This window comes from Pristiophorus japonicus, chromosome 9 (genome assembly GCF_044704955.1).
Source record: "Pristiophorus japonicus isolate sPriJap1 chromosome 9, sPriJap1.hap1, whole genome shotgun sequence".
NCBI classification, from domain to species: Eukaryota; Metazoa; Chordata; class Chondrichthyes; family Pristiophoridae; genus Pristiophorus; species Pristiophorus japonicus.
In genome coordinates, this window is record NC_091985.1 from 225,727,892 (window position 1) to 225,745,284 (window position 17,393).

Below are 17,393 nucleotides of genomic sequence, written 5' to 3' on the forward strand. Positions count from 1 at the left end.
GGGCCATGGAAGCTACATGCCGAGCAATAATGGTAACGGCGGGATTAGTCTTAGACCAGAAACCGATCATCAAGTGTCCCCATACATTACATGCTCTGCTCTCCATGAACCGGGTCACCCAGGTGACCTCAGCCCGATGGACCAGATGGACAACAGTCCCGGAAGCTCCAAACCTGCATATTGTACGAGCTGGCCCGGTTAGTCCAGCCACCATGCTCCCCCTGCCTGAAGAAGGGTATGAAGACCAGCACGACTGTGCGGGCATGTTAGAAGAAGCAGAAGGAGCCGCTGCGGCAGCCGAAGAGCCGTTACCCAATCCGGACGTGATCCTGTTTACGGACGGATCCTCTGTGGAGCTGTGGAGCATGGAATCCGGAAGGCGGGCTGGGCAGTCACGACGCTGCACGAGGTAGTAAGGAAGGGGGGAGCTCCCCGCCGGGACCTCCGCTCAGCAGGCCGAAGCCTGCAGGGTAGCCGAGGGACAAACAGCTAATATATACACGGATTCCAGGTACGCTTTTGGGGTGGCACATGATTTCGGCCAGTTATGGCGGAAGAGAAGGATTCTTACGGCAGCAGGAACCCCAATACAGAATGGGGCGGAAGTCCGCGACCTACTTGAAGCATTACTGCTGCCAGAGAGGTATCTATCCTGAAATGCAAGGCCCATACGAAGGAGAATACAGATGAGGCTAAAGGGAACGCACGGGCCGACCAGGCAGCTAAGAAAGCCGCCTTAATGGAACCAGAGAAGGGCACCCTTGTACGTTAACTGGGGACCCGAGCGCTGACACAGGATCTGGCAAAAATGCAGGAGGAATGTCTCCGGACGGAAAAATGGGAATGGATAAGTGAAGGGATAAAGCTATGGGCGGATGGAATGTGGAGGCAGCCTGAGACAGGAAAACCAGTGGCACCACAAGCACTAATGCTCTTTTTTGGCCCAACAAACACACTCCTGGGGGCACTTAGCCCCCCAACAAATGACAGCTGGATTCCAGAAGAGCTGGTGGGGCCGGGGTTTTAGGAAACACGCTCAAACCACGGTGGACTGTGCGTCACTTGCCAGAAAAATAACCCCGGGCCCTTCAATACATTGCCCCTTCTCCGACCTCCGGCCCAGGCAGGGCCTTTCCGAGATTTACAAGTAGATTACATCTCATTGCCCCCATGTCGGGGGTATACGGACGTCCTAGTGATTGTGGATCGGTTCTCTCGGTGGGTGGAAGCTGTACCCACCCGAAGGAGCACCGCCACGCACACGGCTAAGGTGCTGTGTAAAGACTATATACCTAGATGGGGAGTTCCCACAAGTATCGATTCTGATCAGGGGACCCGTTTTACTGGAGCCGTGTGCCAAGAGGTCTGCAGATTGCTCAACATTACATGGAATCTACATTGCCCTGATCACCCACAGTCGTCAGGCCAAGTGGGGCGTATGAATCGAACTTTGAAACAACGACTGGCCAAGTACCACCAAGAGGGGATCCCGAGGCCTCAAGCACTCCCAATGGTCTTGTGTAATATCAGGGTCACCCCCAAACCGAACCACGGGGTTAAGCCCTTTTGAGGTGATCACCGGGAGACCAATGTCTCTCCCGGGGACCATCGATCTGCCAAAAGCAGACTGTCACCTGATGAGTGACACATTGTTGGAATGTTGTCAGAATTTAACAAATGCTATCAGTTCTGCTTCCCAACAGGTAAAAGCGGCTTGGGGTGAACCCCCGGAGGGAGGACACGATATCGTCCCAGGAGTTTGGGTGTACGTAAAGAAAATACACAAAGAACCGCTGGGAGCCAAGTGGGAAGGACCGTACCAAGTATTACTGACGACCCGATCGGTGGTTAAAATCCAAGGGAAGCAGGCCTGGATCCACGCCTCGCACGTTAAACGGGCACCCGTATCGGAAACATAGAAACATAGAAACATAGAAAATAGGTGCAGGAGTAGGCCATTCGGCCCTTCGAGCCTGCACCGCCATTCAATGAGTTCATGGCTGAACATGCAACTTCAGTACCCCATTCCTGCTTTCTCGCCATACCCCTTGATCCCCCGAGTAGTAAGGACTTCATCCAACTCCTTTTTGAATATATTTAGTGAATTGGCCTCAACAACTTTCTGTGGTAGAGAATTCCACAGGTTCACCACTCTCTGGGTGAAGAAGTTTCTCCTCATCTCGGTCCTAAATGGCTTACCCCTAATCCTTAGACTGTGACCCCTGGTTCTGGACTTCCCCAACATTAATAAGAACATAAGAACATAAGAATTAAGAACAGGAGTAGGCCATCTAGACTAAAAGGACTGAACTTTTGAACTCAACAAAATGTTTGGACTGATTGTACTCGTGGGTCTGACCCTACCCCTGTGTAACATGGAGCTACATGTAAATACTTTTATGTACATGGCATATAGCTATGCTAAGGACGCCAACATCTCTAGTTGTTGGGTATGTGCGCAGGTACCGATCCATTGAAAGGGAGGAATTCCTTTGAGACCGGTCCCCCTCAATGAATCGGAGATGGCGGAATGGTTTTTTAACCAGAACCGTACGAACGGGACAAGGACCAATAGTCTGGGGGAAGATGTAGAATTACCAAAGGTCGAATGGCGGTCGGCGGGTTATGAGTTAAACACCTTTTTGGGGTGGTATCAGCCCAATTATAACCAGACCCCAAAGCCCCCGTTCTTGGCCTTCACTAACACATCAGGGATAGGAAGGCCACAAGGGTCAGTATGTCTGATCAGAAACCAAACCGGAGGGCAGGAAATGGGGAGTAGTACGTGTAGACAAAACGTGAATATGATGAAAGGAAGCATGCAGAGCTTCCTGCATTTCCCGAATAAGACCACGCCAGGCCAGAACTTTACACAAGGATGGGTAGTGATAGGAGGTGGCCGATAGTCTCCATACAACGGTACCTACTTTATTTGCGGCCACAGGGCTTATTCCTGGCGGCCACAGAACTGGACAGGATCTTGTTATGTGGGTTATATGGTACCCTACATTCACCACTCCACTTCCCTCCCTGGGTTGTTTTCTCCACAAAGGAGTAAACGGGCGACTACGGAGACTGAAAGGTTCTTCGCCATTCTGGTTCCTTGGTACGGAACTGGTAAATTAGCAAGGGAGTCCATTAACATGGCACCCGTCCTGGAAAAGGTGGCTAATGACGCCGCGGGAGCCCTACTTAAATGGTGGCCATTCGCACAGTGGCCTTACAAAACCAAATGGCCTTAGACTTTCTCCTGGCGGAGAGTGGGGAAGACTTGATCGGCACCGAGTGTTGCACGTATATCCCGGATAGTTCCAAGGATATCACCAACCTAGCAGACCACATCAAAAAGGAGATAGATCAGCTGAAACAACCCCCAGCTACCACACTGTGGGGTTGGGCCACAGGATGGCCAGGCTCTGTGGGCAGCTCATTGGTACAAGGAATTATATTTGTATTTGCTGTAATAGTAGCATTTTGCTGTTTGTTTGCTTTGATTAGATGTTTGGCTATGCGTATAATGACAACAACTAACCCCGGAATAAGGAATGTGGAAGGGGGCTTTCGCCATCCACTGCTGCACCTTAAGAAGAGGATATATATATAATCGCGGCGTTATGATTCCGGCTAAGGAAGGAATCATAGGGGGGATTGTGGGACCTGATTAACTATTGTGGGACCTGATTAATTTGTAATTATAGAGTAGCTGTGTGCTGTGTACGTGCTCACTAACAATGGAAAAGGTTGCAGTGTGGTTGGGGCCAAAGCACAGTCACAAGGTTAAGCGCAGTTCCGACCAGAGAACAGGAACATGCTGCGAAACAGTGAACAGCAGGAGGAAGGGGCATAATGTGGTAATCACAACGGCCAGTCCGGAGTCGACAAACTGACCCCAGTAACAGCAGGGGGGGCCAATCAGGGAATGGGAAGACCCCACGTTTGCAACTATAACTGAAACTGTAACACACGGTAGAGCGCGCTTTATTCTTAGTAACTGCAAGATGTAACTGAGCCAATAAAGTTTGCCTGGATACTACCATCGGACTTGAGTCTCGTCAACTGCTAAGAATATAAGAGACCCTGCACTGGCTCTCTCTGATCAGCTGAAAATTTTCAAAGCGTTCAGTCACTCTATCCTTAATTATAGATTCCCGACAATAGATGTTAAGCTAACTGGTCTCTAATTCCCTGGTTTTCCCCTCTCACCTTCTGAAATAGCAGAGTGACGTACAATTTTCCAATCTGAAGTAACGGTTACCGAATCGAGAGAGTTTTGGAAGATTATAGTTAGGGCATCTGCAATGCTCTCACTACTTCCTTTAAAACCCTGGCTTGGAAACTATCTGGTCCTGAGGATTTGTTACTCTTCAGTCCCATTATTTTCTTCATTACTGTTATTTCAGCGAGCCCCGTCCCTGATTCAATATTAGTTTCCTTGGGATGCCCGGCATGCTATCCTCTTCCTCTACTGTAAATACTGATGCAAAATAATTATTCAACATGTCTGCCTTTTCCTTATTATCATTTACAATATCATTATCTGTTTTCAAGGGACCCACAGTCCTGATGACTGTCTCTTTCCGAATATAATTGTAAAAACGCTTGTATTGATTTTGAGAACCCTTGCAAGTTTTTTTATACTCCTTTTTGTAACTCTATCTGTTTTGTCGCCTTTTGTCGGTCTTTGTATTTCTCCCATTCACAACAATCTGTGCTATTTATTGCATTTTTGTAAGCTTTTTCTTTTAGCTTTATGTTGTCCTTTACTTCTTTAGTTATCCATGGCTGTATTTGTGGCAAGTAGAGCTCTTGCCTCTCAGGGGTATAAACTGGTTCTGTATCACCTTAAATTATATTTTGAACACCTCCCACTGATCTTTTGTTGATTTACCCATAAACGGATTTGCCCAGTTTACTGTGGACAGTCTTTGTCTCATCCCATTGAAGTTGCCCTTACCTAACAGTAGAATCTTTGCAGCTATTTCATGTTTCTCCCTTTCAAACATAAAGCTGAACTCGATAATATTAGGATTGCTATTAGATAAATGTTCACGCACTATTAGGCTGTTGACTAAATCTGGCTCATTACTCATTATTAACTCTAATATGGCATGTCCCCTTGTTGATTCTGGACATGTTGTTGCAGAAAACTATCCTGAACACACTTGAGAAATTCGCCCAATAATAAGAGAAAGACCAAAGTGACGTTTGCTCCTCTCAGTGTGGCCCTGAAGGACTGTGTCCAGGCTGAAGTTCTGTTCCCGCCGTACAATCCTCCCCCCAGATTGTCCTCTCTGAGCTCCAGCCAGGTGATGCTAAACACTCAGGTGAGCTGTGAGGAGGACGCTAAGAGGCTGCAGGGTGACTTGGACAGGTTAGGTGAGTGGGCAAATGCATGGCAGATGCAGTATAATGTGGATAAATGTGAGGTTATCCATTTTGGGGGCAAAAACACGAAGGCAGAATATTATCTGAATGGCGGCAGATTAGGAAAAGGGGAGGTGGGTGCAACGAGACCTGGGTGTCATGGTTCATCAGCCATTGAAAGTTGACATGCAGGTACAGCAGGCGGTGAAGAAGGCAAATGGTATGTTGGCCTTCATAGCTAGGGGATTTGAGTATAGGAGCAGGGAGGTCTTACTGCAGTTGTACAGGGTCTTAGTGAGGCCTCAACTGGAATATTGTGTTCAGTTTTGGTCTCCTGGTCTGAGGAAGGACGTTCTTGCTATTGAGGGAGTGCAGCGAAGGTTCACCAGACTGATGGCTGGACTGTCATATGAGGAGAGACTGGATCAACTGGGCCTTTATTCACTGGAGTTTAGAAGGATGAGAGGGGATCTCATAGAAACATATAAGATTCTGACGGGACTGGACAGGTTAGATGCGGGAAGAATGTTCCCGATGTTGGGGAAGTCCAGAACCAGGGGACATAGTCTTAGGATAAGGGGTAAGCCATTTAGGACTGAGATGAGGAGAAACTTCTTCACTCAGAGAGTTGTTAACCTGTGGAATTCCCTGCCGCAGAGAGTTGTTCATTGGATATATTCAAGAGGGAGTTAGATGTGGCCCTTACGGCTAAAGGGATCAAGGGGTATGGAGAGAAAGCAAGAAAGAGGTACTGAGGGAATGATCAGCCATGATCTTATTGAATGGTGGTGCAGGCTCGAAGGGCTGAATGGCCTACTCCTGCACCTATTTTCTATGTTTCTATGAAAGACAAAAATCTACAGCAATGTGTTTAAAACAAAGTTGATTTATTTGACATATATCCAGAATATTAAACTCCAGCCCAGTACAGGAGTTATTGACATCAGCAGAAACAAACCCCAACTGTCAGAATGAACATGGTTTTGGATGTGATTAACAGCACTAATAACATCACTAATAACAGCAGAATTTAATGCCTGCACTCACATGTGAACTTGCTGGCGTGTCAGCAGGTTGGATGACTGAGTGAAAGCCTTTCCACACATGGTACAGAACGGCAACTCCCCAGTGTGAACTTGATGATGTCTCAGCAAGTTGCCAACCAAAGTGAATCCCTTCCCACACACAGAGCACATGAATGGCCTCTCCCCAGTGTGGGCTCGCTGGTGTGTTAGCAGGTTGGAGTGCTGAATGAATTCCTTTCCACATACAGAGCAGATGAAAGGCCTCACCCCAGTGTGAACCTGTGGAATTCTCTACCACAGAAAGTTGTTGAGGCCAGTTTGTTAAATATATTCAAAAGGGAGTTTGATGTGGCCCTTACGGCTAAAGGGATCAAGGGGTATGGAGAGAAAGCAGGAATGGGGTACTGAAGTTGCATGATCAGCAAGTTGCCTACCAGAGTGAATCGCTCCTCACACACGGAGCAAGTGAACATAGAAAATAGGTGCAGGAGTCGTCCATTCGGCTCTTTGAGCCTGCACCACCATTCAATATGATCATGGCTGATCATGCAACTTCAGTACCCCATTCCTGCTTTCTCTCCATACCCCTTGATCCCTTTTGCCACATCTAACTCCCCTTTGAATATATTTAACGAACTGGCCTCAACAACTCTCTGCGGTAGGGAATTTCACAGGTTAACAACTCTCTGAGTGAAGAAGTTTCTTCTCATCTCGGTCCTAAATGGCTTACCCCTTATCCTTAGACTGTGTCCTTTGGTTCTGGACTTCCCCAACATTGGGAACATTCTTCCTGCATCTAACCTGTCCCGTCCCGTCAGAATCTTATATGTTTCTATGAGATCCCCTCTCATTCTTCTAAATTCCAGTGAATATAAGCCAAGTCGATCCAGTCTTTCTTCATATGTCAGTCCTGCCATCCCGGGAATCAGTGTGGTGAACCTTCGCTGCCTCTCCCCAGTGTGAACTCGCTGGTGTGTCAAAAGGTTGGGTGACTGAGTGAATCCTTTTCCACACACACTGAGCAGGTGAACGGTCTCTCCCCAGTATAAACTCGCTGGTGTCTCACCAGCTCTGCAGAGCTTTTAAAGCTGTCCCCACAATCAGAGCATTGAAAAGGTCTCTCCCCAGTGTGAATGAGCTGGTGTGTTCGGAGCTGGGATGAATGAGTGTATCACTTGTCACACACACACAGCTGGTGAACGGCCTCCCCCGTTCCCCGGGCCTATCACCGGGAGAAAGCCCCGCGGCTGCCGGGGGCCTCACTCAGGGCAAACGCCGGAGCCGCAGGTTCTTGTTCGGGGCCTGAGGCCCGCACCGGTTGTGTGAAGCAGATAATGCGGAGTGTTGTCTCTCGGGCGGGCGGGCGGGCGGCCGGGGCCTGGGCCCTCACTCGGTGTGTGTGAAGTCTGCGTCACCCCCTGGGGTTTATTAACCCGCTCCCTCCCTCCGCTGCCTCACCCGCAATCGCCACCACCGCCAGCGCATGCTCAGCTCACACTGCCCGGTTGATTGACGGCAGTTCCAAACCAATAGGAAGAACGGGGTGGGGCTGGAGGACCAATCGGGATGTGTGAGGGGCAGGGCTTGTGGGACCCAGTGGGCGGAGCTGAGCCCGGATCACCCTCATTGTCTGAAACTGTACATCATTGTCAGAGCTGATCTCTCTCAAACTCCAGGAGGAAACCGGACCTTTCTGTTGTGGCTTTAAACAGATGTAAACCTGTGGGGTGCAGCATACACGCAGGAGTGTTGTCGGCTGGAGTAGCTCCAGACCTGGGTTTCGGAGCTTGAGGCGGCTGACAGCACTTCATCCGTGAGGCTGAGAGCGACGTGGATAGCACGTTTCAGGCGTGGTCACGCGCAGCTTAAGAGTGTGCAGCAGGCAGAGAAGGAATGGGTGACCAACAGACAGACAAAGAAGACCAGGCAGGTAATGCAGGAGTCCCCAGAGTGCATTTCATTCTCTAACCAGTACTGGTGAGGCCGATGGTGCCTCGGGGGAGTACAGCCCAAACCCAGTCCATGGCATCACGGGTGGCTCGGCTGTAAAGGGCGGTGGTGGGTTATGGTGAGGAAAGTGTCATGTATTCAACCAGCATTGTAACCCATGTATAATCTGACCGAAGTTGTACACTCTGAGAACACTGACCACTAGGTTGGTGAACTTGTGGGAGACACTCCTAACCTGGACCTTCAGATATAAAAGGGGAAACTGCACCCACTTCCATCATTTGAGTGCGATGGAATAAAGGACAGGTCACAGACTGACCTTCTCTCAAGCATGGGCCTCGTGTGCATTTATACTGTATAGCAAGGACGTATCAGAAAGCATTGTTGATAGGGGATCTAATAAGTTATGGGGACAGTTGTTTCTGTGCCGTAACTCCAGGCTGGTATGTTGCCTCCCTGGTGCCAGGGTCAAGGATGTCACCGATCAGCTGCAAGACATTCTGAGGGGGGGGGGGGGGGAAGGATAGACAGCCAGCGGGTGTTGTCCATATCGGTACCAATGACATAGACAGAAAGAGGGACGAGGTCCTGCAGGCAGATTTTATGGAGCTAGGAAAGAGATTATTAAGCAGGACCTCAAAGGTCGTAATATCCGGATTACTCCCGGTGCTTCGTTCTGGTGAGCACAGAAATAGGAGGATAGAGCGGATGAATGGGTGGCTGGAGAGATGATGCAGGAGGGAGGGCTTTAGATTCCTGAGGCATTGGGACCGTTTCTGGGGGAGCTGGGACCTGTACAAGCCGGATGGGTGGCACACAAACAGAGCCGGGGCCAATATCCTCGCGGGGGGTGTGCTAGTGCTGTTGGGGAGGGGGTTGGGAACCTGAGAGTAGATTCAGAAGGGAGAGAAGCAAAGTTGGAAATGGAAGGCAAAAAATGAATAAGAAAGTTTGGAAGGCCGAGGAAATAAAGGCTAGAAAATCGACAACAAAAGGAGTCTGGCAGTGCTTATTGGTATATACGTCAAGGCAAGGAGTCTAGTGAACAAGGCAGATAAGCTGAGGTGTGATTGCAGCAGTGAGGAGGGATGATATGTGAGAAAGATCATCAAATGAGGCCATATGCATTGAACTGAAGAACAAGAAAGGGGCAGTCACACTGCTGGGAGTGTACTATCGACCCCCCCAAACAGTCAGAGAGAGATAGAAAGGCAAATATGTAGGTAATTTTCTGAGAAGTCTTAAAACAATACGGCAGTAATAGTAGGGGATTTCAACTACCACAGAATCATAGAAATTTATAGCACAGAAGGAGGTCATTTCAGCCCATCGTGTGCACGGCGGTCGAAAAAGAGCTATCCAGCCGAATCCCACTTACCAGCTCTTGGTCCGTAGCCCTGTAGGTTACGGCACTTTAAGCACATATCCAAGTACTTTTTAAACGTGGTGAGGGTTTCTGCCTCTACCCGCCTTTCATCGCAATTAAAAAAGTACTTGGATGTGCGAGAGGAAGTTTGCAGGGAACATAAAAACTGACTGCAAAAGCTTCTATACATATGTGAAGAGAAAAAGATTAGTGAAAACAAACGTAGGTCCCTTGCAGTCGGATTCAGGTGAATTTATAATGGGGAACAAAGAAATGGCAGACCAATTGAACAAATACTTCGGTTCTGTCTTCACGAAAAAAAACACAAATAACCTTCCGGAAATACTAGGGGACAGTGGGTCTAGTGAGAAGGAGGAACTGAAGGAAATCCTTATTAGGCGGGAAATTGTGTGAGGGAAATTGATGGGATTGAAGGCCGATAAATCCCCAGGGCCTGATAGTCTGCATTCAGAGTACTTAAGGAAGTGGCCCTAGAAATAGTGGATGCATTTGGTGATCATTTTCGAACAATCTATCGACTCTGGATCAGTTCCTATGGACTGGAGGGTAGCTAATGTAACACCACTTTTTAAAAAAGGAGAGAGAAAACGGGTAATTATAGACTGGTTAGCCTGACATCAGTAGTGGGGAAAATGTTGGAATCAATCATTAAGGATGAAATAGCAGCGCATTTGGAAAGCAGTGACAGGATCGGTCCAAGTCAGCATGGAATTTTGAAAGGGAAATCATGCTTGACAAATCTTCTGGAATTTTTTGAAGATGTAACTAGCAGAGTGGACAAGGGAGAACAAGTGGATGTGGTGTATTTGGACTTCCAAAAGGCTTATGACAAGGTCCCGCACAAGAGATTGGTGTGCAAAATCAAAGCTCATGGTATTGGGGGTAATGTACTGACGTGGATAGAGAACTGGTTGGCAGACAGGAAGCAGAGAGTTGGGATAAACGGGTCCTTTTCAGAATAGCAGGCAGTGATTAGTGGAGTGCTGGGACCTTAGCTCTTTACAATATACATTAATGATTTAGATGAAGGAATTAAGTGTAATATCTCCAAGTTTGCAGATGACACTAAACTGGGTGGCGGTGTGAGCTGTGAGGAGGACGCTAAGAGGCTGCAGGGTGATTTGGACAGGTTAGGTGAGTGGGCAAATGCATGGCAGATGCAGTATAATGTGGACAAATGTGAGGTTATCCATTTTGGGGACAAAAACACGAATGCAGAATATTATCTGAATGGCGGCAGATTAGGAAAAGGGAAGTTGCAACGAGTCCTGGGTGTCATGGTACATCAGTCATTGAAAGTTGGCATGCAGATACAGCAGGTGGTGAAGAAGGCAAATGGTATGTTGGCCTTCATAGCTAGGGGATTTGAGCATAGGAGCAGGGAGGTCTTACAGAAGTTGTACAGGGCCTTGGTGAGGCCTCACCTGGAATATTGTGTTCAGTTTTGCTCTCCTAATCTGAGGAAGGATGTTTTTGCTATTGAGGGAGTGCAGCGAAGGTTCACCAGACTGATTCCAGGGATGGCTGGACTGACATATGAGGAGAGACTGGATCAACTGGACCTTTATTCACTGGAGTTTAGAAGGATGAGAGGGGATCTCATAGAAACGTATAAGATTCTGACGGGACTGGACAGGTTAGATGCGGGAAGAATGTTCCCGATGTTGGGGAAGTCCAGAACCAGAGGACATAGTCTTAGGATAAGGGGTAGGTCATTTAGGACTGAGATGAGCAGAAACTTCTTCACTCAGAGAGTTGTTAACCTGTGGTATTCTCTGCCGCAGAGAGTTGTTGATGCCAGTTCATTGGATATATTCAAGAGGGAGTTTGATATGGCCCTTACGGCTAAAGAGATCAAGGAGTATGGAGAGACAGCAGGAAAGGGGTACTGAGGGAATGATCAGCCATGATCTTATTGAATGGTGGTGCAGGCTCGAACGGCCGAATGGCCTACTTCTGCACCTATTTTCTATGTTTCTATGACACGATGGGCTGAATATTCACCTTTGGTGCCATAAATTTCTATGATTCCATTACACCAATCTCCTCCTGTCTGATATAAACTCACCCCACAGTCACTGACACCAATCCCCTCCTGTCTGATATAAACCCACCCCACAGTCACTAACACCAATCTCCTCCTGTCTGATATAAACCCACCCCACAGTCACTGACACCAATCTCCTCCTGTCTGATATAAACCCACCCCACAGTCACTGACACCAATCCCCTCCTGTCTGATATAAACCAATCCTACAGGCCCAGAAAGGTTAAACTCAGCTCTTTGCTTGGATTGGACATCTCCATTCCCGTGCCGAGGACATTGTACTAGACGGAGGGGCAACATTTGGGGACTATCGATTCTGCACCTTCTTTCTGGTGGATAATGGAGGGGCCAGTGTGTAGGTAATGTGCAAGTCAGTAAGGATTGTCAGTGAGGATTAATCAGTACTTTCTAATTGGAATGCTCACCAGCGGAACCTTTCAGACACTGAAATGTACTAAAGATTAATATAGGATTGAAGTAAAATGTATAATTTTATTGTGAACTAACTTCTGATGGTGTATCCCTGAATTAAGGGGAAAGCTCACTGACAGATGTTCTTAAAGCAACACTGCAGCCCCGTGAACACATCAGCTATATATCCAGAATATTAAACCCCAGCCCTGTTATAGGGATTATCAGCAGAAAACAAAACCCCAGGTGTCAGAATGGACACGGTTCCGTCCTGGATGTGATTAACAGCAGCAATAATAGCAGAATCCAACCCCCGCAGTCACATGTGAACTCGCTGGTGTGTCAACAGGTTAGATAACTGAGTGAATCCCTTCCCACACATGGAGCAGATGAACGGCCTCTCCCCGGTGTGAGTGCGCTGGTGCACAGTGAGGTTGGATGACTGCCTAAACCCAGTCCCACAGTGAGAGCACCTGAACGGTCTCTCGTCAGTGTGAACACGTTGATGCAAGGTCAGTTCCCCAGAACTTTTGTAGCACTTTCCGCAGTCTGGGCATTTAAACGGTCGCTCCTCAGTGTGAACTCGCTGGTGATTCAGCAGGGTGGATGACTGAGTAAATCCCTTCCCACACTCAGAGCAAGTGAACGGCCTCTCCCCAGTGTGAACTCGCTGGTGTCTCAGCAGATCTTTTCTGCTTTTAAATTTCTTCTCACAGTCCGAGCATTTAAAAGATCTGTTATTAACGTGAAATCGCTGATGTCTCAGCAGATCCTTTTTGCTTTTAAATTTCTTCTCACAGTCAGAACATTTGAAAGGTCTCTTATCAGTGTGAACTCGCTGGTGTGTCAGCAGGTGGGATGAGCGAGTGAAACACTTCCCACACACGGTGCAGGTGAACGGCCTCTCCCCAGTGTGAACTCGCTGGTGTGACAGCAGGTTGGATGACCGAGAGAATCCCTTCCCACATGTGGAGCAGGTGAACGGCCTCTCCCCAGTGTGAACTCGCTGGTGTTTCAGAAGGTCAGATGACTGAGTGAATCCCTTCCCACACTGAGAGCAGGTGAACGGCCTCTCCCCGGTGTGAACTCGCTGGTGTGTCAGCAGGCTGGATGACTGAGTGAATCCCTTCCCACACACGGAGCAGGTGAACGGCCTCTCCCCGGTGTGAGTGCGCTGGTGTACAGAGAGCTCAGATGACCGCCTGAACCCAGTATCGCAATGAGAGCACCTGAACGGCCTCTCGTCAGTGTGAACACGTTGATGGCTCGTCAGTTCCCCGGAACTTTTATAGCACTTCCCACAGATCGGGCATTTATAAGGTCTCTCTTCAGTGTGAACTCGCTGGTGAGTCAGTAGATTGGATGACTGAGTGAAACCCTTCCCACACTCGGAGCAGGTGAATGGCTTCTCCCCAGTGTGACTGCGCTTGTGTCTCGATAGGCCTGAGGATTGGCTGAAGCCTCGTCCACACACAGAACACATGTATGGTTTCTTCTCACTGTGAATGGTGCCTTTTGCTTCCATATTCAAAGGCCGATTATATGCACACGTCACGATGAATTGAGTGACTTGTCAGATTTTGACATCGTTTGAATGTCCCGTCTGCAAATCCTCCTCTTCCGCCACCCTGTAAAATGAATTTAAAAAGGGAGAATGAGCACAAAAAGTAAAGGCAGGTTGTGAAATTGAGCTGACTGAATCTGGTCATTTGTGGGACAAGCAGTAGAAAAAAAAGTGACCAAGAAAGCTACCAGATTGTCATAAAAACCCAATTGGTTTACTAATGTCTTTCAGGGAAGGGAACCCACCACCCTGTCTGGGCCTACCCAACATTCTGGCCTCAACGGGAGGAGTGAGAGCGCTGGGAGAGGGAGAGGCAAAGGAGAGAAACTTTATACATCTGCATCTGCAAATGAATTTGAAACAGGTAAAAGGGAGTGTGATAGTGCACCCACAGAAAGAGGCAGATTGTGGAATTGAACTTAATGAATCTGGTCATTTGTATTGCCGGCACTACAAAAAAGTGACCATGATTGTCGTAAAAACCCAACCGGTTCACTAATGTCTTTCTGGGACGGGAACCCACCACGTGGGCTGGGCGTACACAACACTCTGGCCTCATTAGGAGGAGGCGAAGGAGAGGGAGTTTAGACATTTGCAACTTGGCCAGAATTTTGACAACCTCCCAAACCCGCAACCTCCACCACCTAGAAGGCCAAGGGCAGCAGATGCATTATCATCACAGGCAGTCCCTCAGAATCGAGTAAGACTTGCCTTCCACTCTTAAAATGAGTCCTTAGGCAGCTGAACAGTCCAATACAAGAACAACAGCCCCTGTCACAGGTGGGACAGATAGTCGTTGAGGGAAGGGGAGGGTGGGACAGGTTTGCCGCACGCTCCTTCCGCATGTTTTCTGCATGCTCTCGGCGACGAGACTCGAGGTGCTCAGCACCCTCCCGGATGCACTTCCTCCACTTAGGGATGTCTTTGGCCAGGGACTCCCAAGTGTCAGTGGGGCAGATGCTTGGGAACACTATCACATCCAAGTTGCTCTCCAAGCCACACAACATCCGGACTTGGACATACATCACCGTTTCTACATCGTCATTGGGTCAAAATTCTGGAACTCCCTCCCTAACAATACCGTGGGAGTATTTTCACCACATGGACTGCAGTGGTTTGGGAAAGCCACCATCTTCTCAACAGGAAACTGGCGATTGGCGATATATGGTGGCGTGGCCTGCCCAGCGATGCCTACATCACAACAATAGAAACATAGAAAATAAGTACAGGAGTAGGCCATTCAGCCCTTCGAGCCTGCACCACCATTCAATAAGATCATGGCTGATCATTCCCTCAGTACCCCTTTCCCGCTTTCTCTCCATACCCCTTGATCCCTTTAGCCATAAGAGCCATATCTATCTCCCTCTTGAATATATCTAATGAACTGGCATCAACAACTCTCTGTGGCAGGGAATTCCACAGGTTAACAACTCTCTGAGTGAAGAAGTTTCTCCTCATCTCGATCCTAAATGGCTTACCCCTTATCCTTAGACTGTGTCCCCTGGTTCAGGACTTCCCCAACATCGGGAACATTCTTCCCGCATCTAACCTGTCCAATCCCGTATCTAACCTGTCCAATCCCGTTAGAATCTTATACGTTTTTTATGAGATCCCCTCTCATCCTCCTAAACTCCAGTGTGTAAAGGCCCAGTCGATCTAGTCTCTCCTCATATGTCAGTCCTGCCATCCCGGGAATCAGTCTGGTGAACCTTCGCTGCACTCCCTCAATAACAAGAACATCCTTCCTCAGATTAGGAGACCAAAACTGAACACAATATTCCAGGTGTGGCCTCACCAAGGCCCTGTACAGGTGCAGTAAGACCTCCCTGCATTAATTAAAACAAATGTGCATATATGTGGAAAATGGGACTAAAAGCCGCTGCAGAAATACTTGTCCCGAAAACAAACTCTGTTTATAATGTTTAACAACCTAACCTCCCCCCAGAGCCCACCTCCCCTGGACAGTCCCACATGGGCAATTGTGGGCCCCACTGGGCCCAGAGCCCACCTCACCGAACAGCCCCACATGGGCAATTGTGGGCCCCACTGGGCCCAGAGCCCACCTCCCCAGACAGTCCCACATGGGCAATTGTTGGTCCCACTGGGCCCAGAGCTCACCTCCCCGGACAGCCCCACATGGGCAATTGTTGGCCCCACTGGGCCCAGAGCCCACCTTCCCGGACAGCCCCACATGGGCAATTGTTGGCCCCACTGGGCCCAGAGCTCACCTCCCCAGACAGTCCCACATGGGCAATTGTTGGTCCCACTGGGCCCAGAGCCCACCTTCCCGGACAGCCCCACATGGGCAATTGTTGGTCCCACTGGGCCCAGAGCCCACCTTCCCGGACAGCCCCACATGGGCAATTGTTGGTCCCACTGGGCCCAGAGCCCACCTCCCCCGGACAGCCGCACATGGGCAATTGTTGGTCCCACTGGGCCCAGAGCCCACCTCCCCCGGACAGCCCCACATGGGCAATTGTTGGTCCCACTGGGCCCAGAGCCCACCTCCCCGGACAGTCCCACATGGGCAATTGTTGGTCCCACTGGGCCCAGAGCTCACCTCCCCGGACAGCCCCACATGGGCAATTGTTGGTCCCACTGGGCCCAGAGCTCACCTCCCCGGACAGCCCCACATGGGCAATTGTTGGCCCCACTGGGCCCAGAGCCCACCTTCCCGGACAGCCCCACATGGGCAATTGTTGGCCCCACTGGGCCCAGAGCTCACCTCCCCAGACAGTCCCACATGGGCAATTGTTGGTCCCACTGGGCCCAGAGCCCACCTCCCCCGGACAGCCCCACATGGGCAATTGTTGGTCCCACTGGGCCCAGAGCTCACCTCCCCGGACAGCCCCACATGGGCAATTGTTGGTCCCACTGGGCCCAGAGCTCACCTCCCCGGACAGCCCCACATGGGCAATTGTTGGTCCCACTGGGCCCAGAGCTCACCTCCCCGGACAGCCCCACATGGGCAATTGTTGGCCCCACTGGGCCCAGAGCCCACCTTCCCGGACAGCCCCACATGGGCAATTGTTGGCCCCACTGGGCCCAGAGCTCACCTCCCCAGACAGTCCCACATGGGCAATTGTTGGTCCCACTGGGCCCAGAGCCCACCTCCCCCGGACAGCGCCACATGGGCAATTGTTGGTCCCACTGGGCCCAGAGCCCACCTCCCCCGGACAGCCCCACATGGGCAATTGTTGGTCCCACTGGGCCCAGAGCCCACCTCCCCCGGACAGCCCCACATGGGCAATTGTTGGTCCCACTGGGCCCAGAGCCCACCTCCCCGGACAGTCCCACATGGGCAATTGTTGGTCCCACTGGGCCCAGAGCTCACCTCCCCGGACAGCCCCACATGGGCAATTGTTGGTCCCACTGGGCCCAGAGCTCACCTCCCCGGACAGCCCCACATGGGCAATTGTTGGTCCCACTGGGCCCAGAGCCCACCTCCCCGGACAGTCCCACATGGGCAATTGTTGGTCCCACTGGGCCCAGAGCCCACCTCCCCGGACAGTCCCACATGGGCAATTGTTGGTCCCACTGGGCCCAGAGCCCACCTCCCCCGGACAGCCCCACATGGGCAATTGTTGGTCCCACTGGGCCCAGAGCTCACCTCCCCGGACAGCCCCACATGGGCAATTGTTGGTC

General features: G+C 50.0%; 1 protein-coding gene across 1 annotated transcript in view; it reads right to left on the reverse strand.

The window, feature by feature from the left end:
- Positions 1-6,271: 6,271 nt before the first annotated feature.
- LOC139274175 (zinc finger protein 721-like) overlaps positions 6,272-17,393 on the reverse strand; it is a 141,721-nt gene continuing 130,599 nt past the window's right edge. Inside the window, exons 8-11 of the mRNA XM_070891212.1 lie at positions 14,847-14,939; positions 12,508-13,753; positions 8,897-8,948; positions 6,272-6,680 (exon numbers count right to left, since the gene is read on the reverse strand). Coding sequence (XP_070747313.1) covers positions 6,408-6,680; positions 8,897-8,948; positions 12,508-13,753; positions 14,847-14,939 — 1,664 coding nt within the window. The 3' untranslated portion in view covers positions 6,272-6,407. The remainder of the gene's footprint in view (positions 6,681-8,896; positions 8,949-12,507; positions 13,754-14,846; positions 14,940-17,393) is intronic.